General features: G+C 57.4%; 2 protein-coding genes across 2 annotated transcripts; both read right to left on the bottom strand.

The window, feature by feature from the left end:
* Positions 1-3,062: 3,062 nt before the first annotated feature.
* On the bottom strand, positions 3,063-9,414 carry LOC126913010 (uncharacterized). The gene has a single exon (XM_050707673.1). It carries the CDS (start codon positions 9,412-9,414, stop codon positions 3,373-3,375), a length of 6,042 nt encoding a protein of 2,013 aa, XP_050563630.1. The 3' UTR covers positions 3,063-3,372.
* Positions 9,415-9,625: 211 nt separating this feature from the next.
* On the bottom strand, positions 9,626-11,818 carry LOC126910634 (uncharacterized). Its single transcript, XM_050707675.1, has one exon. It carries the CDS (start codon positions 11,816-11,818, stop codon positions 9,626-9,628), a length of 2,193 nt encoding a protein of 730 aa, XP_050563632.1.
* Positions 11,819-20,570: the final 8,752 nt, after the last annotated feature.

Raw genomic sequence — 20,570 nt, 5'->3', positions numbered from 1 at the left:
CATGCCTCGGACTCGTCGTCCGCCTCCAAACCGTGCCGTGTATTGGTGGTCGGAGGAGCTGGCGCAGCTGCGGGCAGCGTGCATGGCCGCAAAGCGCCAGTTCACGCGGAGTCGTCGCCGGCGGCACCGAGACGAAGCAAACGAGGACCGTCTGTACGAAGCGTACAAGGCGGCAAAGGCGGCCCTCAAGTCAGCTATCGGCGCCGCCAAAGACGCAGCGAGAGCCGAGCTGCTGGAGACACTAGACGGCGATCCATTCGGGAGACCATACAGGGCGGCGCGTAACAAACTGCGCCCCTCAGGTCCCCCGGTGACCGAGACCCTTGAGCCTTCATTGCTGGATGAGGTGGTGCTGTCCCTGTTCCCGCGCCGGAACGCCGATTTCACCCCTCCAGCAATGAACCCCCCTCGGGATATGGAGGCGGAGGTACAGGTCCCTCCTGTCGCGGAAGGCGAGTTTCACACAGCGTTAGTCCGCCTCCGGGGAAAGAAAACTGCCCCCGGCCCAGACGGTATCCCCGCTAGGGTAGTGGCCATTGCCGCCTCCCAAATGGAGGAGCGGTTTCGGGACCTCTTCAGCGCGTGTCTCGCAACGGGGAGGTTCCCGAAACCCTGGAAGGAAGGAAGGAAGGGCAATTGTGCCTGCTGCGCAAAGACGGACGCCCGGCGGACTCCCCTCGGCATACCGGCCCATCGTTCTGCTCGATGAGGTCGGAAAAATGTTCGAGGGGATCATCGCTGCCCGCCCATCGTTCTGCTCGATGAGGTCGGAAAAATGTTCGAGGGGATCATCGCTGCCCGCCTCAACCGCCATCTTGCCAACGTTGGACCGGATCTCTCCGACGCTCAGTTCGGTTTTCGAGCCCAGCGGTCGACAATAGATGCCCTGACCCGTCTCAAGGGCCAGGTCAAGGAGGCCGTGGAAGAAGGGGATGGACTGTTGGCTGTGTCGTTTGATATAGCCAACGCGTTCAACTCCATCCCCCATTCAACCATCATTGAGGCGCTCCGATTCCACGGGGTGCCTCAATACCTTCGGAGCCTACTGGCCGATTACTTGGCAGACAGGGCTGTCGTCCTTGTCGACAGAGACGGAGAGGTTCGGCGCTACGTCGTGGAGTCCGGCGTTCCGCAGGGGTCAGTGTTAGGACCCCTCCTATGGAACGTTGGTTTCGACTGGCTCCTGCGGGGAACGCTCCTCCGCGGGACGAGTGTCATATGTTACGCGGATGACACTCTCCTCACTGCCCGCGGGGGCTTCACGACGGCGGCCAACCTGGCATCAGCGGGCGGCTCCCTGGTTGCCAACAGGATCCACCGCCTGGGGCTGACGGTGGCGCTGCACAAAACCGAGGCCGTGTTCTTCCACGGCCCGAGGCAGCGCCCCCCTCCCGACGCCCACATCTATGTGGACGGCACCAGGGTCGCCGTAGAGGGCCAGATAAAATATCTGGGCCTCATTCTAGATAGCAGGTGGCGTTTCGGCCCGCACTTCGCCGAGCTGTCCAAGCGCCTTCTAAGAACAGCGAATGCCCTCTCGTGGCTTATGCCAAATCTGGGGGGCCCAGCGCGCGATGCCGGCGTTTGTACGCCGGCATTCTCAGGAGCATGGCCCTTTATGGGGCTCCGATTTGGGCGGACTCCCTACACAGAAGGGAGAATGCCACCGCCCTTCGTGTGCCCCAAAGGGCTATCGCTCAGCGGGTGGCGCGGGCCTACCGCACAGTGGGCTTCGCGGCGGCATGCGCACTGGCGGGCACACCTCCGTGGGAGCTGGAGGCGTGGGTGCTCGCCAGAGTCTATGATTGGACGGCAGAGCGGAGGGCGCGCGGAGAGCACCCGGCTCATGAGGTGAGGGAGGCCGTGCGGCAGGAGGCCAAGGAGGCCATCGTCGTCCACTGGGCGGACGACCTTGCCGCTGCTGCCTTTGGCAGACGAACGCTGGACGCCATCGGGCCAGTCCTCCAGGCTTGGCTCGAGCGGCCGTTTGGTTTCCTCTCCTTCCGCCTGGTGCAGGTGATGACAGGCCATGGCTGTTTTGGCTCATACCTGCACCGCATCGGGCGGGAGGAGAGCCCGTCGTGCCACCACTGCGGTGCGATAGCGGACACGGTGCGGCACACTGTGGAGGAGTGCCCATCGTGGTCCGAGCCGCGGCAGAATTTGGTTGCGGCGGTCGGAGCAGACCTCTCGCTCCCTTCCATTGTTCGCGCTATGCTGGGGAGTGAGGAGGCATGGGCGGCGGTCGCCTCTTTCTGCGAGTGCGTAATATCGCAGAAGGAGGTGGCGGAGCGTGAGCGAGAGGAAGACGCCCTCGCTCCAGCGCTCCGACGAAGAAGAGTCGGCAGGAGAAGACGATAATACAACCGTCTTCTCCCTCCCGGGGTGAGTAGCGGGTGCTAGGCGCGGGGGCGCCTACACCTGCATTGCACTACTCACCTCTCGCGGGACGGGAGCGGTTAGCACACGACCGTTCCCGATGCCCCTTTCCCATGCTAGGGAGGGGCTTGTAATGGCCTGCCACCACAGGTGGGCTCCGCCGAGGGGGTTCTGGTAGTAAAGGTTCAGCCGGTCTCCCAGACCCCCTAACTGGCGATGCGGGTGTGCTCCTGGGTTTTTTAGTGGGTATGCCGGCTTCGACCGGAGAGTCCCACATATCCCTCCCGTCCCCCGACGGGAGGACGATACATAAAGTATTTTTCCCAGGGTCAAAAAAAAAAAAAAAAAAAAAAAGGTTAGGTTAGGTTAGGTTAGGTTAGGTTAGGTTAGGTTAGGTTAGGTTAGGTTAGGTTAGGTTAGGTTAGGTTAGGTTAGGTTAGGTTAGGTTAGGTTAGGTTAGGTTAGGTTAGGTTAGGTTAGGTTAGGTTAGGTTAGGTTTTTTTTAGGTTAAAGGTTAAAGGTTAGGTTAGGTTAGGTTAGGTTAGGTTAGGTTAGGTTAGGTTAGGTTAGGTTAGGTTAGGTTAGTTTAGGTTAGGTTAGGTTAGGTTAGGTTAGGTTAGGTTAGGTTAGGTTAGGTTAGGTTAGGTAGGTTTTTTTTTAATAAACAAACAATCCGCAGACATGTCGTCCGCGCCCTTTTTCATGCATTTATTAGAATTATAATTGCGTTGGTTACAATATTATTGTGTTCGGCTCTTTTTCTTAAAATTAAACTTATTAATCTACGTGAGTCCATTTTTTTTTTTTTTTTTTTTTTTTTTTTTTTTAACTTTATTTCATGCTTATACTACCACTAAAAATACCACTTCTTAATTCTAGAGGACAATGTCTGCGTGGCAGAGAGTGTCGTTCACATCCTCGAATGAGTGTGATCGACAAACTCTGCGGCGCAGTTACAATTTGATTTTATACTAAAGAGGAGGAGAAAGGATGTCAAGTTGTTTGTCTTTTTGCCAGGGACTCAGCCAGCTTCAGCAGAGGTTCTATGACGCTGGCGTCCCGATGTTGCATGGCCGTTTTTAAGTTGTAGTCGACGACCGTTTTCGTCGGCGCATCCATCGCTTTCTTTGCGAAACGGCCTATGGCGTCTTCGGCATCATCAGAATAATACACACAGCTGTTCGTGTGTCTTGACACCGCCACCACAGCGTGTGATACGCTATTGTGAACCTGGAGCCTCCTCGACTTGGTGTTAATGATAATCACACTGTCGCAGGTCAAACCCTGGGCCTCATGTATAGTCATGAGGCGCGATCCCTCTCCAGACCCATATCCCTTGTTCACAAGAGAAGTTTTCTCCTCCTGCGTATGAACCAAAAACAGGGTGTTTTTGGCAGTAGCCTGGATTTGCGCCCCCGTGTAGCCTCTCACGCTCAGGGAGTGGACCTGCGACAGCGATGATTTGGAGGCGTAGATTCCGCTGTATATGTCGCTCAAGGTGTATGCTACATCCATAGGGTTGCGATGAGTGCAGAGCAGTTCCTGGGTGATGCCAGCCACTAGATCCGGACGAGTATACCGTAGCTGAAATAGGTTCTCCCTGTCCAAAAACGGAAGCTGGTTAATGTCTCCAATGAGGACAAGTTCGCTTGCTCCGGACAACTTGGCCGCCATCACTATAGACCCGAAGTGGTTCATGAGAGCCTCGTCCACAGTTAACCGGTAACATTTTTCTTGGTTCTTGAACCCGTTCGCCAATATTGAGGCCATAGTGCGCACCTTAGTATTGATTTTGTCACCTAAGCGGCGCGCAAGCTTTTCTCTCAGATCTTTGGCAGCTTCGGTTGTCGTTGTGGCTACAACGTCCCTCTCCCCATCGAAGTTCTTTACCACCCAAGTTGTTTTGCCACAGCCTGGCACTCCGTTGACCCACCTGATGTTGGGTACCACCCAACTTCCTGATGATGCTTGGATGTCCTGATTTTCTAAAATGGTCTGTGCCATTGCGAGGATCCTATCTTCCAACATGACTTTGGTACATTTGGCGGTAACCACCATTGGGTCATCTTCGGGTGCACTAAATTTAATTTTACCCAAGCGGTCCGTTTCGGCCGTGTCCAGGTACACGAATCCACAACTCTCGCTAAAGGCCGCCATGTACGACCCCTCCATTTCCCCTTTGATAACTATGGATCTGGAGTTGTCGTACACCGCAGCCCCCGCCTCCTCGAGCAGCACCCTTAAGAGTCCTTCTGTCTCTCTTCTGAAAGTCTGCATGATCTTTTTGCATGTCGCAAGATTGACTTCTCTGGTCGCTCTCACGACAGCTACATACTCGAGGAAGGCGCTCTTCACGTGATCCGTGACTCCCGAATTTAGGGCGAGTATCGGCGGGCTGACTTGCCCTTTATCAGCTCTGGTTGGTGTGGGCTTTGGCTGTGTGGGTGGTTTAGCGATTCTGGAGAAGAACCTCTCTACGGCTGTTTCTTGCTTGTTTGAGTTGCGGGTTGCGGTAGGAAGCAGAGTGTTAAGGAAGGTGCCGAAAACTTTCAGGCGACTCCTCGACTGCACCCGATCTTCTGGGCATCTGGTTTTATTCTGCTCAGCTTTATCGGCGGCTGCCTTCTGTTGGGCCCGCTCGGATCCGCTTTGAGTGGCTGGGGTTGAAGGGCTTGCTGCGCATGCTGTTAGTCTCCTGGGGGCTTTGAGGAAACTTAGAGTTTCCCCTCTATCTTCATAAACTATTACCTCGTGGTGTTCAGAGGCTTTTAAACAGCCAAACCTGTCCGCGACCTCGCCCCTCTCCCCCCCAACTGCCATCGCGTCCACGCTTATGGTGCGGGCTGTGAATGCTGGGTCTCCTCCTGCCTCACCGATCTGTCGAAGCAATGAGCTCGCCTGTGCAAATGGAGTCTCCACCCCCCACTCGAATAATGCGATCGTCTTACCTTTGTGTCGCATTAAGCGGCATCGGTGAGTAGCCACTTCCACTTGTGGCAGCGCTGCATATTTGCTGCCTTTGATGGTTGATTTGGTGGTGCTTCCGTTGATCAGGGCGGCAAGGCCCGGTGATATTGTTATTCGGGCCCTTGGACGGCTTGTACCGATGCAGTAGCTTATGCCCAGCCTTTCTCCCTCTCTGTTCATAAAGAGGGCGACGCCCCGCAGTCTGATTCCTGGGACGCCATCTCCCCCACATGCCAAGAGGTGTGCGATTGACATGGAGTTAGGGTTTTGCTGCGGGCTAGGCTCCACCACTGCTGCTGCTGCCGCTGATGCTGCAGATTGTTGTGTTGTTGGATGTGTAGTGGCAGTGGTTTGTAGGTTACCAGTGGTTGAGGTGGTTGACGTTTCGGTCTGTTGTGTTGTGGTTGTTTGTGGGACAACAGTGGCAGTTGCTGCGTTGTGCGTTGCATTTACTGATGCGGTTGCTGGTTGTTGTGTGGTGGTAAGTGGGGTGTTTGACGGTGGTAGTCTGTTCCGACCGCGGAAGGATGCATCTGTCTTGTTCGCCTCTGCCGCGATGACAGCCACTCTGCTCGCGAATGCTAAGAATGGTTTCCTTGTTGTTAGTTTCCCCATGATGGTATGGAGTGTGGACTGGTCTAGCTGGATACCGATCTTTATTTCCAGCTCCATTCTTTCCGGGCTAAACCTTGGGCACTCGAAGAGCAGGTGCCACACCGATTCCTCGCAAGCAGAGTCGCAGACGCAAGAAGGACTATCCTTTAGATGGAATCGATGGAGGTACGCTGAGAATCCTCCGTGTCCTGTGAGGACTTGTACATGGGTCGGTGTGAGGACTGTGTCCCCGAGTATCCTTTTCGCCTCTCGGACGTCCGGGAAGAACACTTTTGTTACCGAGCCTGTGCTCGAGGTTTCGTACCGCGCTTGCCACTTCTGTATTGTCCTCTCTCGTATCTTCCCCCTCACGTACGATATCGGGACCTTCGTGTAGTCGGCTGTCTCTTTTGTAAGGGCTGCCTCCTTGGCCAGCTCATCCGCTCTCTCGTTCCCCTCGGTCCCCACGTGGGCCCTGAGCCAGAAGAACCTCACCTCCCTGCCCTCCTGCCTAATTTCTCGGACGCTTTTCTTTATTTCTAGTGCCAGGTTGTGAGTGGCCACCGGGCTCCTGAGCAGGTCGAGCGATGATCTTGAGTCACTCAAGATGCTCACGGAGGCCGCATTCGATTCTCTTACCAACCTGACGGCTCTGAAGAGAGCGTACATTTCAGATTGGAAGACAGTGTTGTGAGGCTCCAGGCCGAAGGTTCTGAAACTGGACTCTTTTCCATTTTCCCACCAAGTTAGGGCAGCTCCGACTTTCCCCTCAATTTTGCTGCCGTCGGTGTATATCTGGGGGCCGGAAATTTTATGGGTCTCCAGAGTTTCAGGAGTCCAGTCTTCTACGCGGGCATAATCTGTTGATATGAGTATCGCTGGGTGGGGATTTTTAGATGGGTGGACGTTCCTTTCCAGTTCGCGACCCGGCGGTATAAACTCCTGGGAATGACCCTTCTTGATCTTGAATAGGGTGGCGGCCTCAATTACCCGGAGATCTAGGGGGAGTTGGCCCGACAGAATAAGTGCCGATGTCAGTGACACCGTGCGATATGCTTTGCAGATCTTTTGCGCAAAGCCCCTCTGCAATGAGTCAAACTGGTTTCTTGACATCAGTTTTTCAGCTGCGGGCGCCCACGCACTTGCCGCATACATCACGATGGGCTCCACCACCGACACATATATTGTTCTTATTATGTCTCTGTTCAGACCCCAAGTCACCCTCGCCGCACACGCAAGTTGTTTGTATATGTCCGCTGCCTTTTTACAAGTCGCGGATACGTGCGCATTGAATGTGAGTTTATGATCTATTATTAAACCTAGCAGCTTGACTTCTTGGACTAGGTTCAGCCGTGTGCCCGACATGTATAGTTCCGGAAGGTCGTACTTAAGTTTTTTGGTTAACACCATCGCGTTGGTCTTGTGCGCGGCAAATCTTAACTTATTTTGAGCACCCCATTCCGATACAATGTCTAGTGTTTCGTTGGCAGCTTGTTGCAGGGGACCGGTCGTATGGTCTGAGATTACCAGGACAACGTCGTCTGCGAAGGCCTGACAGTGTATCCCCCTACTAGACACTTTTTGAAGTAGCGAATCCAGGATAAGGTTCCAGAACGTCGGTCCGGCTATTGAGCCCTGTACGCATCCCTTGGTGGTACCCTTTTCGCTAGTCGCTCTGGCGTAATTAATCGCGATGTTTCGGTCTTTTAGGTATGAGTTGACGAGGTTGTAGAGGTTTTTGGGGCAGCCTTTGACTACCATCTGTTTTTTAAGTGCTGGCCACCAGGCATTGTCGAAGGCCCCCTCTATGTCCAATGATATCAGGAGCACGATCTTTTTCGCTTTGATTTCCGCACGTATGTGCGCCATGAGGTCATAGAGGGCGTCCTCGGTTCCGCGCTGTGGCATGAAGCCGTATTGGTTCTTGTTGAGTTTGGGGAGGAAATGCCACTGGAGTCTGCCTACCAGAAGTTTTTCTACTATTTTTCCCAGGACCGATAGGAGACCTATTGGTCTGTACGACTTTGGGTTGGTATAGTCATCTTTGCCTGGCTTGCGAAGGATGCACACGTGGGCGGTCTTCCATTGTTTTGGGAAGTGTGGTAGCGACAGACACCTATTGGCTATTGCCAGAAATACCTCCCTGTCACAGTCGATCGCTGCTGTGCAGATGTCCGCCGTTAGGCCATCCGGGCCGGGGGCTTTTTTCGGATTTTGGTTTTGAAGAACCATTTCCAGCTCCGCGATCGAAAAAGGGGGATCATCGGCGGACAATCCCTGTGGATTTATTTCCTCCGCTAGCCTTCTCACCGCCTTGTGATATGGCTGTTCGGCATCCGTTGAGTCGTCCGGGTAGAAGGTTTTAGCCAAGAGTTCAGCCGATTCTACCGGACTGAGCGTCTCTCCTTTGGTGTTGCGAAGGAGAGCGTCGTTCTGTCTTTTGGCTGTCTTCCTTATCACCCTGTAGATGCTATCCCACATGCTCTCCCGGTCCTGTTTGCTGCAAAACTCCTTCCAACTGGCCGTGGCTGCTTCCTCTGCTGCTGTTGTGTACTCATTTTTAGCAGCCACGTATTCCTGGATGACGAATTGTCTCCGAGCCGGTGCCGCGTTCCGAATCCTTCTCTTCTTTCTCAACGCGTCTTTTTGAAGACGGTGTAGAGAAGGGGTCCACCACGGGGGTCTGGTGTCGCGTTTGGATGACCCCAGTTTCGGGATCGCTTCCTCGCACGACCGGTGAATGTTGTTAGTGTATTTGGTGATTATGGTCTCCAAATCCATTGGGTTTGTGACTCCCGAGATGCTGGCTGGAGTGATGGCGCTTTCAGCCAGGCTGGCTTTAAAGTGGGAGGTGAAGTTGGACCATTTTGCCTTCTTGGTGTTATAGATGCGAGTGGTGATCGGTCTTAAAGGTTCCAAAGCCTTTTCCAAACGCACCGAAAAGGTAATAGCATTGTGGTCTGAGGTCGTTAGACTTCTTTCCACTCTCCACTCTTCGACCCTGTCGAGCATGGACAGGCTGCATGCCGTTACATCGACGACACTGGTGCACCACCTGTCCCCTCTATAAACCTCGAAGGTCGGTGTTTGACCCATGTTCAGGATGTGGAGATCCCGGTCGTTTAGGAACGCATTGTATAACGCTCCGCGATGGTTTTCGGAGACGCTTCCCCACCACTGACTCCAGGCATTCACGTCCCCGCCTATGAGTATGTTATTTGTTTTCAGGAGATGCATCTTATGTTGAGTGTCGTCAAGGTATGGATCCAGATCCTGATCGCCTTCGTAGTACACCGACAGCACTCCAAAGTTGTACGGGCCGGCCTTAAGTAATACGGCAACGACGTTCTCGGACACGAGTTGGGGGTCGTGGATAACTTCGAGATTGTTCCCGAAGATAACGATCGCTGCCTTGACTGGCTTTTGTCGGTTCAGGGTGCACTGGATGACTTGTGTGCCGGGTTTCTGTTTCATTACACCGCTTCTTCCTACGTAGGGCTCTTGAACTAGTGCAACTGAAATCCCTTTTTCCTGAGCCGCCAGATGGAGTTCCTCCGTAGCCAGCTTAGAACGCTGGAGATTCACCTGGATGAACCTCAGCCTCGCTGTCGGTGTTCGGTTTTGGGTGTCTAGATCGGTTGAGTTTGTGTATGGTTGGTTCCGCTGTTGATTGTCTTGGTCGCCCTTAGCAATAAGAGACGCGCGACCTTGCTATGCCATCCCATTTCTGACGCTCCTGGCATTCTTCGCTAAATGCTGTGTGTGCCAGGTCTTCACCGGTCCTGTGGGCCGTCTTGCAGTTAATACAAGCGGGCACTTTGCCTTCGGCTTTGCTGCGGCAGTCCCTCACCGTGTGTTCTCCACTGCAGTAGCTGCAGAGCTCTTTTGCAGCCTTGCATATTGTCTTATTATGTCCATATGCAAGGCACCTTGTACACTGCACTAGTGGGGACTGATCCTCTACTGTGCACCGCTTGATGCCCACGTGCACCCTCTGCGCTTGAGTGAGGCATTTCCAAAGCCCCGGCGCGAGCTCCAACACGGGATGGCATTCATGTGGGTTCCTCGCACGTTTCCTGTATCGGACTTTCAGAGTGGTTATGTCCTCTTCAGCAACAGTTTGCAGAAGGTGTTTATTCTGCGCCTTCAGGAGGTCCACTATTTCGGCGTCACCATAACTGGACAGAACTCCCCTCACGCATATTAGGGGGTTTTGCGGTTTTGGCTCCTGGACCTTGAGCCCTTCGTTTGTTCGTACTTGGTCCTTTATTAGTTTTAAGTCGGACTTCGACGCGCACCTCAGGACCACCTTTTGGTTGCGCGCCTTCCGGACTGTGTCGACACGGGCTCCAGTTGTCTTTAGGTCCAGGGCTGTTCTGATCCTTTCGATCACGTTATCTCCTGTGTGCTTGGGGTCCGTTGATGAGACGATGAGGGTGTGGTTTGGCTGAGGGGGTTTGGGTTTGGGTGTGCTGGCGACCTGGGCGAAGGTTTTGGGACCCTGGTTTTGTCCGTGTGGTTTTTCCACCCTGCCCAAGTCCGCCACTCCTTTCTCGATGTTGTGGAGGGTCTTTCTGACCTCTCCGACCGCGAGTTCTGCCTCCAGGTTTAAGGCTGCAGGCGCTTGGGTTGGTGGCTCTTTGTCGCGGAGAACGCGGAGGTCAGAGGAGACAATCTCCAGTCTCTCGTAGATAGGTTCCAGCACCTCTTTGATGTTGATCTGGGGTTGAGGTCGAGGAGGAGAGGCCTGAGGCCTATTGGAGAGATCTTGAAGCTGCCTAGACAGCTTGGCCATCTCCTCCTGGAACACGTTTGTGGTGAGCAGCAGTTCCATCATCACGCCCTGGTTTTGCTGCTCCGGTGGCGTATCGTTGGATATTAATGGCTGGTCCAGATCTTCCTTCAGCCTTCCCAGTGCCTTCCGGAGCTCGTCCAATTGATTTGATATGGACGTGTACTGTGACTCCAGACGCGATATGCCTGTCCCCGCCGAATCCGGTTTTGAATCCCTCGGAGTGGATTGATACTCGCGTCTCGTTCTCTCGTGCTCCTTCTGGTTTTGGTGGCCCGCTGCCTTAATTTCTTCTTTGACCTCCTTTATGCCGTTGAAGGCCTCAAGGGTTTCGTGTCCCAGCCATTCTCGGATCCCCTTCGCCTCCTTCTTCGTCTCCGAGACGTCTGTTCGCATCAGGGAGAGCTCCATTGTCATTTTCATTAGCTCTCGAGTATGAGCCCTCTCAACCCGCACAAGTTCTTTTGCGTGCCTTGACCGCTCCTTTTCGAGGTTGAACTTGTGGCGGCTCCTCGAGTCTGCCAGTGACAGAGCCGTCTCGTACAGTCCTTGGAGGCAATCGTGTGCGATGGCTTTGCACTCCCGCTTCATGTTTCCAGCCGCTTCAAGTGCGGCTTTTCCTTTCTGCAGCAGTGTGTTAGCCTCCTGTGTGGCCAAGTCCATCTCCACCCCCGTTCCCCGCCTCGGGGTTCTGTAGAGGATGCTTGGTCTCCCATGCTCTGGTTGTGTGGACCGGGACTCCACAGACGCCACCGAGCTGTCGTCCTCCGAGTCGATCTTTCGGGGGGGTGAGATACCGCACTGCTCCCAGTCGATGACAATTTCGGAGATCCGGGTGCGGTCTTCAGGGGTGAGGAACTCCGGTGTGGTTGCTGCAGTGGACTGTGGTGGTGTGCTCAGTCTGTTGTCTGGTTCTGAGCATGCCTTTGCCACCATGATCGGTTCGGTGGTCGATGGACGCGCTGCCTTTTCGGACACCACTGATTTGGCCGTATTTTTTAGGACCTTTTCCCTGAGGGTTTTGGGGCCCTTAGCCAAGTCCATGGTAATCTTGCGGGATGGGACTGCGGAGTTTTTGGACGACATATTTTTTTTTTGTTTATATTACAAGATCTGAGTAGTTACAATAATTCACTTTTTTTTTTTTTTTTTTTTTTTTTTTTTTTTTTTTTTTTTATGGACTCACGTTACAAGTTTCGCTGGTGGTCTGCGTATGTTGTGTAGTGAGGAGCCCGAACACTGCAGCGGCTCGATGTTCAGAGCCCTGGTAGATGCGCTTTTGTGGAGAGTGGTTTGGTTCGTGGTGTCGCTGATATTAGGTGCGGAAATTTGGTTTTCTGTTGGGGCCGATTTATTCCTCTTGCCAAGCCCTTTCAAATGAGCCCAAACTCGGCTTTCTAGCTCCAAGGGGGGGAGTTAGCCTCCGCGGGGGTGAGGTATCTCTGAGGGGGAGGGGGAGGGGGAGGTTTCGTGGGGACGTTAACGAGAGGGGGTGAGGTAAAAAGGTGGGGGGGAGGGTTGATGAAGGTGTTTGGCTATCCCTTGACTGCTCCGGCAGGATCTTCAAAGTCTTCGACGGATGAGACCAAAACGGGGGTTCTAGGAGCTATAGTTGAGGAGTTCCCTCAGAGCTCACCTGATGATGGAGCGGAAATGTGGTTTTCTGTTGGGGCCAATTTTTTCCTCTTTCAAAGCCCTTTCAGATGAGCCCAAACTCGACCTTCTAGCTCCAACGGGGGAAGTTGGCCTCTGCGGGGGTGAGGTATCTCTGAGGGGGAGAGGGGGGGGAGGTTTCGTGGGAACGTTTTTGAGAGGGGGTGAGGAAAAAGGTGGGGGGGGAAGGGTTGATGACGGTGTTTGGCTATCCCCTGATTGCTACGGCAGGATCTTTAAAATCCCAGTAGGATGAGACCAAACACGAGGGTTCTAGGGACTTGGGTTGAGGAGTTCCCTCAGAGCTCACCTGATGGTGTGCCGCGGAGTCGCCACGCTGGTTGTAGTATGGCGGCGGAATCCTCGAGCGGCTTCGGAGTCTTCAGTTAAGGTTAGGATGACTGGCCTGACGTCACGCCTCGTGTCGTTTCCAAACGCGTGGTGCTAAATTGAGGTTAGAGAGGTTATTTTCCTCTCAAAAACCACGTGTTTTGGCGATTTTCGTCCCGTAATATCTTCCAAGCCGCTGGACCGATCTCAACGTTCGAGATGTCGTTGAATAGATCTTCACCGCCGTTGTCTGGTCGAATGTGGGTAAGACGATTCCGCTGACCTTTGGCGAGTTATTAAGGCCTGAAGTTGACGGCTTCCTGCTCCCGAACCCGTTGAGGTATGATGTTGCCCACACGAATCCTGCTGAGATGACACTCCACAATTATGATGGTAACGTTTTGCGCACTGTAACTCAACGCGTACAATTTTAAAAAATTTTTAACGCGGAGCGCGATGTTGTTGCGACGAAAGATGGTCGGTTACTGGGTTAGGTTAGGTTAGGTTAGGTTAGGTTAGGTTAGGTTAGGTTAGGTTAGGTTAGGTTAGGTTTTGCGGCCATTGCAGCAGCAGGAGGCTGCTCCGTCGAGGCGGTGCATGGTCGGACCATCTGGACTGGCCGCCGCGGCCTGGGCATGACCCGTGTGGACTGCCCAGTCACCGCAGCCAAGGCCGTCCTGAACAGAACCAAAGGACGGCTGCTGGTCGGGTTCAGCTCAGCTGTGGTCCGAGCACTTGAGGAGCAACCTCTGCGCTGCTTCAAGTGCTTCGGCACTGGCCACACCCGATACATGTGTCCGTCCAGCGCGGAGAGGGCAGACACCTGCTACCGTTGCGGCAAGTCGGGGCACTTGGCGGCGTCCTGTGACGCCACCACGCCGCACTGTGCTGTGTGCGCGGCCAGTGGTCGCCCAGCGAACCATTTCATGGCTGGGAGGAAGTGTACTCCTCCCACCAAGAAGGGCAAAATGCAGGCGCCAAAGCGTCCTGCCGCTGCCAATGCTACCGCCACCGCTACCCCGGTCACGGTCGCTGACGCGGGAGATGAGATGATTGAATAATGGGGCGCAATCATCTCATCCTACAGGCCAACACCAACCACTGCAGAGCGGCCCAGGACCTGCTGGTGCAGACCATGGCAGATTGGTTGGTGGACGTAGCGGTAGTTGCCGAGCCCTACCGGATTCCCGACCGTTGGCTGGGCGACAGGGATGGCCTAGTCGCGATTGCGGCACGGTCTTCCACAGACTCCCCTCCCCTCTCGCTTCTAGAGAGAGGATCGGGATACGTGGCCGCCGTGTGGGGGGACCTGGCCCTTGTGGGGGTCTACTTCTCCCCAAACCGCCCTCTCCAAGCCTTCGAGGATTTCCTCGGGGTACTTGCGGTCGTAGTCGGCAGGATGGCGCCGCGACAGGTTTGCGTACTGGGGGACTTGAACGCCAAGTCAGAGACGTGGGGCAACTCTGCCACCGACGCTCGTGGGCGGGCGCTTGAGGCGTGGGCAGCCTCCTCTGGTCTCTCCCTCTTGAACAGGGGGAGTGTTCAAACATGCGTGCGGCGGCAGGGTGGGTCCATAGTGGACGTTACCTTTGCCTCCCCAGTGCTGGCCGCACGTGTGGAGAACTGGCGGGTGGACATGGTGGAGACTCTGTCGGACCACAGATATATTCGGTTCGAAATCTCCACCCAGAGCCGACGGGGAAACTCCACGTCGTCGGGCCGATCCCCGTTTCCACGTTGGGCTCTCACTCGCTTGGACCGGGAGGCTGCAAAGGAGGCCGCGTTCCTACAGGACTGGCTTTCGCCCCCTGCCGTTCTAGACCTGGACGTTGACGCCGCGGCGTCACAACTCAGAGGGTCTCTGACCGAAGTGTGTAACTCCAGCATGCCTCGGACTCGTCGTCCGCCTCCAAACCGTGCCGTGTATTGGTGGTCGGAGGAGCTGGCGCAGCTGCGGGCAGCGTGCATGGCCGCAAAGCGCCAGTTCACGCGGAGTCGTCGCCGGCGGCACCGAGACGAAGCAAATGAGGACCGTCTGTACGAAGCGTACAAGGCGGCAAAGGCGGCCCTCAAGTCAGCTATCGGCGCCGCCAAAGACGCAGCGAGAGCCGAGCTGCTGGAGACACTAGACGGCGATCCATTCGGGAGACCATACAGGGCGGCGCGTAACAAACTGCGCCCCTCAGGTCCCCCGGTGACCGAGACCCTTGAGCCTTCATTGCTGGATGAGGTGGTGCTGTCCCTGTTCCCGCGCCGGAACGCCGATTTCACCCCTCCAGCAATGAACCCCCTCGGGATATGGAGGCGGAGGTACAGGTCCCTCCTGTCGCGGAAGGCGAGTTTCACACGGCGTTAGTCCGCCTCCGGGGAAAGAAAACTGCCCCCGGCCCAGACGGTATCCCCGCTAGGGTAGTGGCCATTGCCGCCTCCCAAATGGAGGAGCGGTTTCGGGACCTCTTCAGCGCGTGTCTCGCAACGGGGAGGTTCCCGAAACCCTGGAAGGAAGGGCAATTGTGCCTGCTGCGCAAAGACGGACGCCCGGCGGACTCCCCTCGGCATACCGGCCCATCGTTCTGCTCGATGAGGTCGGAAAAATGTTCGAGGGGATCATAGCTGCCCGCCTCAACCGCCATCTTGCCAACGTTGGACCGGATCTCTCCGACGCTCAGTTCGGTTTTCGAGCCCAGCGGTCGACAATAGATGCCCTGACCCGTCTCAAGGGCCAGGTCAAGGAGGCCGTGGAAGAAGGGGATGGACTGTTGGCTGTGTCGTTTGATATAGCCAACGCGTTCAACTCCATCCCCCATTCAACCATCATTGAGGCGCTCCGATTCCACGGGGTGCCTCAATACCTTCGGAGCCTACTGGCCGATTACTTGGCAGACAGGGCTGTCGTCCTTGTCGACAGAGACGGAGAGGTTCGGCGCTACGTCGTGGAGTCCGGCGTTCCGCAGGGGTCAGTGTTAGGACCCCTCCTATGGAACGTTGGTTTCGACTGGCTCCTGCGGGGAACGCTCCTCCGCGGGACGAGTGTCATATGTTACGCGGATGACACTCTCCTCACTGCCCGCGGGGGCTTCACGACGGCGGCCAACCTGGCATCAGCGGGCGGCTCCCTGGTTGCCAACAGGATCCACCGCCTGGGGCTGACGGTGGCGCTGCACAAAACCGAGGCCGTGTTCTTCCACGGCCCGAGGCAGCGCCCCCCTCCCGACGCCCACATCTATGTGGACGGCACCAGGGTCGCCGTAGAGGGCCAGATAAAATATCTGGGCCTCATTCTAGATAGCAGGTGGCGTTTCGGCCCGCACTTTGCCGAGCTGTCCAAGCGCCTTCTAAGAACAGCGAATGCCCTCTCGTGGCTTATGCCAAATCTGGGGGGCCCAGCGCGCGATGCCGGCGTTTGTACGCCGGCATTCTCAGGAGCATGGCCCTTTATGGGGCTCCGATTTGGGCGGACTCCCTACACAGAAGGGAGAATGCCACCGCCCTTCGTGTGCCTCAAAGGGCTATCGCTCAGCGGGTGGCGCGGGCCTACCGCACAGTGGGCTTCGCGGCGGCATGCGCACTGGCGGGCACACCTCCGTGGGAGCTGGAGGCGTGGGTGCTCGCCAGAGTCTATGATTGGACGGCAGAGCGGAGGGCGCGTGGAGAGCACCCGGCTCATGAGGTGAGGGAGGCCGTGCGGCAGGAGGCCAAGGAGGCCATCGTCGTCCATTGGGCGGACGACCTTGCCGCTGCTGCCTTTGGCAGACGAACGCTGGACGCCATCGGGCCAGTCCTCCAGGCTTGGCTCGAGCGGCCGTTTGGTTTCCTCTCCTTCCGCCTGGTGCAGGTGATGACAGGCCATGGCTGTTTTGGCTCATACCTGCACCGCATCGGGCGGGAGGAGAGCCCGTCGTGCCACCACTGCGGTGCGATAGCGGACACGGTGCGGCACACTGTGGAAGAGTGTCCATCGTGGTCCGAGCCGCGCCAAGATCTGGTTGCGGCGGTCGGAGCAGACCTCTCGCTCCCTTCCATTGTTCGCGCTATGCTGGGGAGTGAGGAGGCATGGGCGGCGGTCGCCTCTTTCTGCGAGTGCGTAATATCGCAGAAGGAGGCGGCGGAACGTGAGCGAGAGGAGGACGCCCTCGCTCCAGCGCTCCGACGAAGAAGAGTCGGCAGGAGAAGACGATAATACAACCGTCTTCTCCCTCCCGGGGTGAGTAGCGGGTGCTAGGCGCGGGGGCGCCTACACCTGCATTGCACTACTCACCTCTCGCGGGACGGGAGCGGTTGGCACACGACCGTTCCCGATGCCCCTTTCCCATGCTAGGGAGGGGCTTGTAATGGCCTGCCACCACAGGTGGGCTCCGCCGAGGGGGTTCTGGTAGTAAAGGTTCAGCCGGTCTCCCAGACCCCCTAACTGGCGATGCGGGTGTGCTCCTGGGTTTTTTAGTGGGTATGCCGGCTTCTACCGGAGAGTCCCACATATCCCTCCCGTCCCCCGACGGGAGGACGATACATAAAGTATTTTTCCCAGGGTCAAAAAAAAAAAAAAAAAAAAGGTTAGGTTAGGTTAGGTTAGGTTAGGTTAGGTTAGGTTAGGTTAGGTTAGGTTAGGTTAGGTTAGGTTAGGTTAGGTTAGGTTAGGTTAGGTTAGGTTAGGTTAGGTTAGGTTAGGTTAGGTTAGGTTAGGTTAGGTTAGGTTAGGTTAGGTTAGGTTAGGTTAGGCTAGGCCAGGTTAGGTTAGGTTAGGTTAGGTTAGGCCAGGTTAGGTTAGGTTAGGTTCGGGAGACCATACAGGGCGGCGCGTAACAAACTGCGCCCCTCAGGTCCCCCGGTGACCGAGACCCTTGAGCCTTCATTGCTGGATGAGGTGGTGCTGTCCCTGTTCCCGCGCCGGAACGCCGATTTCACCCCTCCAGCAATGAACCCCCCGGGATATGGAGGCGGAGGTACAGGTCCCTCCAGTCGCGGAAGGCGAGTTTCACACAGCGTTAGTCCGTCTCCGGGGAAAGAAAACTGCCCCCGGCCCAGACGGTATCCCCGCTAGGGTAGTGGCCATTGCCGCCTCCCAAATGGAGGAGCGGTTTCGGGACCTCTTCAGCGCGTGTCTCGCAACGGGGAGGTTCCCGAAACCCTGGAAGGAGGGGCAACTTTGCCTGCTGCGCAAAGACGGACGCCCGGCGGACTCCCCCTCGGCATACCGGCCCATCGTTCTGCTCGATGAGGTCGGAAAAATGTTCGAGGGGATCATAGCTGCCCGCCTCAACCGCCATCTTGCCAACGTTGGACCGGATCTCTCCGACGCTCAGTTCGGTTTTCGAGCCCAGCGGTCGACAATAGATGCCCTGACCCGTCTCAAGGGCCAGGTCAAGGAGGCCGTGGAAGAAGGGGATGGACTGTTGGCTGTGTCGTTTGATATAGCCAACGCGTTCAACTCCATCCCCCATTCAACCATCATTGAGGCGCTCCGATTCCACGGGGTGCCTCAATACCTTCGGAGCCTACTGGCCGATTACTTGGCAGACAGGGCTGTCGTCCTTGTCGACAGAGACGGAGAGGTTCGGCGCTACGTCGTGGAGTCCGGCGTTCCGCAGGGGTCAGTGTTAGGACCCCTCCTATGGAACGTTGGTTTCGACTGGCTCCTGCGGGGAACGCTCCTCCGCGGGACGAGTGTCATATGTTACGCGGATGACACTCTCCTCACTGCCCGCGGGGGCTTCACGACGGCGGCCAACCTGGCATCAGCGGGCGGCTCCCTGGTTGCCAACAGGATCCACCGCCTGGGGCTGACGGTGGCGCTGCACAAAACCGAGGCCGTGTTCTTCCACGGCCCGAGGCAGCGCCCCCCTCCCGACGCCCACATCTATGTGGACGGCACCAGGGTCGCCGTAGAGGGCCAGATAAAATATCTGGGCCTCATCCTGGATAGCGGGTGGCGCTTCGGCCCGCACTTCGCCGAGCTGTCCAAGCGCCTTTTGAAGACAGCGGATGCCCTCTCGTGGCTTATGCCAAATCTGGGGGGGCCCAGCGCGCGATGCCGGCGTTTGTACGCCGGCATTCTCAGGAGCATGGCCCTTTATGGGGCTCCGATTTGGGCGGACTCCCTACACAGAAGGGAGAATGCCACCGCCCTTCGTGTGCCCCAAAGGGCTATCGCTCAGCGGGTGGCGCGGGCCTACCGCACAGTGGGCTTCGCGGCGGCATGCGCACTGGCGGGCACACCTCCGTGGGAGCTGGAGGCGTGGGTGCTCGCCAGAGTCTATGATTGGACGGCAGAGCGGAGGGCGCGCGGAGAGCACCCGGCTCATGAGGTGAGGGAGGCCGTGCGGCAGGAGGCCAAGGAGGCCATCGTCGTCCACTGGGCGGACGACCTTGCCGCTGCTGCCTTTGGCAGACGAACGCTGGACGCCATCGGGCCAGTCCTCCAGGCTTGGCTCGAGCGGCCGTTTGGTTTCCTCTCCTTCCGCCTGGTGCAGGTGATGACAGGCCATGGCTGTTTTGGCTCATACCTGCACCGCATCGGGCGGGAGGAGAGCCCGTCGTGCCACCACTGCGGCGCATAGCGGACACGGTGCGGCACACTGTGGAAGAGTGCCATCGTGGTCCGAGCCGCGCCAGGATCTGGTTGCGGCGGTCGGAGCAGACCTCTCGCTCCCTTCCATTGTTCGCGCTATGCTGGGGAGTGAGGAGGAATGGACGGCGGTCGCCTAATTTTGCGAATGCGTAATATCGCAGAAGGGGGCGGGGCAGCGAAAGCGAGAGGAAGACGTCCTCGCTCCAGCGCTTCGACGAAGAAGAACTGGCAGGAGAAGACGATAATACCACCGTCTTCTCCCTCCCGGGGTGAGTAGCGGGTGCTAGGCGCGGGGGCGCCTACACCTGCATTGCACTACTCACCTCTCGCGGGACGGGAGCGGTTGGCACACGACCGTTCCCGATGCCCCTTTCCCATGCTGGGGAGGGGCTTGTAATGGCCTGCCACCACAGGTGGGCTCCGCCGAGGGGGTTCTGGTAGTAAAGGTTCAGCCGGTCTCCCAGACCCCCTAACTGGCGATGCGGGTGTGCTCCTGGGTTTTTTAGTGGGTATGCCGGCTTCTACCGGAGAGTCCCACATATCCCTCCCGTCCCCCGACGGGAGGACGATACATAAAGTATTTTTCCCAGGGTCAGGCCAAAAAAAAAAAGGCCAGGCCAGGCCAGGCCAGGCCAGGCCAGGCCAGGCCAGGCCAGGCCAGGCCAGGCCAGGCCAGGCCAGGCCAGGCCAGGCCAGGCCAGGCCAGGCCAGGCCAGGCCAGGCCAGGCCAGGCCAGGCCAGGCCAGGCCAGGCCAGGCCAGGCCAGGCCAGGCCAGGCCAGGCCAGGCCAGGCCAGGCCAGGCCAGGCCAGGCCAGGCCAGGCCAGGCCAGGCCAGGCCAGGCCAGGCCAGGCCAGGCCAGGCCAGGCCAGGCCAGGCCAGGCCAGGCCAGGCCAGGCCAGGCCAGGCCAGGCCAGGCCAGGCCAGGCCAGGCCAGGCCAGGCCAGGCCAGGCCAGGCCAGGCCAGGCCAGGCCAGGCCAGGCCAGGCCAGGCCAGGCCAGGCCAGGCCAGGCCAGGCCAGGCCAGGCCAGGCCAGGCCAGGCCAGGCCAGGCCAGGCCAGGCCAGGCCAGGCCAGGCCAGGCCAGGCCAGGCCAGGCCAGGCCAGGCCAGGCCAGGCCAGGCCAGGCCAGGCCAGGCCAGGCCAGGCCAGGCCAGGCCAGGCCAGGCCAGGCCAGGCCAGGCCAGGCCAGGCCAGGCCAGGCCAGGCCAGGCCAGGCCAGGCCAGGCCAGGCCAGGCCAGGCCAGGCCAGGCCAGGCCAGGCCAGGCCAGGCCAGGCCAGGCCAGGCCA

The sequence above is a fragment of the Spodoptera frugiperda genome, unplaced genomic scaffold (assembly GCF_023101765.2).
Source record: "Spodoptera frugiperda isolate SF20-4 unplaced genomic scaffold, AGI-APGP_CSIRO_Sfru_2.0 tig00001436_1, whole genome shotgun sequence".
NCBI classification, from domain to species: Eukaryota; Metazoa; Arthropoda; class Insecta; order Lepidoptera; family Noctuidae; genus Spodoptera; species Spodoptera frugiperda.
Note: the sequence above shows the minus strand (reverse complement) of the source record. Positions and strands in the feature narration are given on the sequence as shown.

Coding starts and splice junctions, on each gene's coding strand:
- LOC126910634 (XM_050707675.1), bottom strand. CDS start 11,818: ATGTCGTCCAAAAACTCCGCAGTCCCATCCCGCAAGATTACCATGGAC.
- LOC126913010 (XM_050707673.1), bottom strand. CDS start 9,414: ATGAAACAGAAACCCGGCACACAAGTCATCCAGTGCACCCTGAACCGA.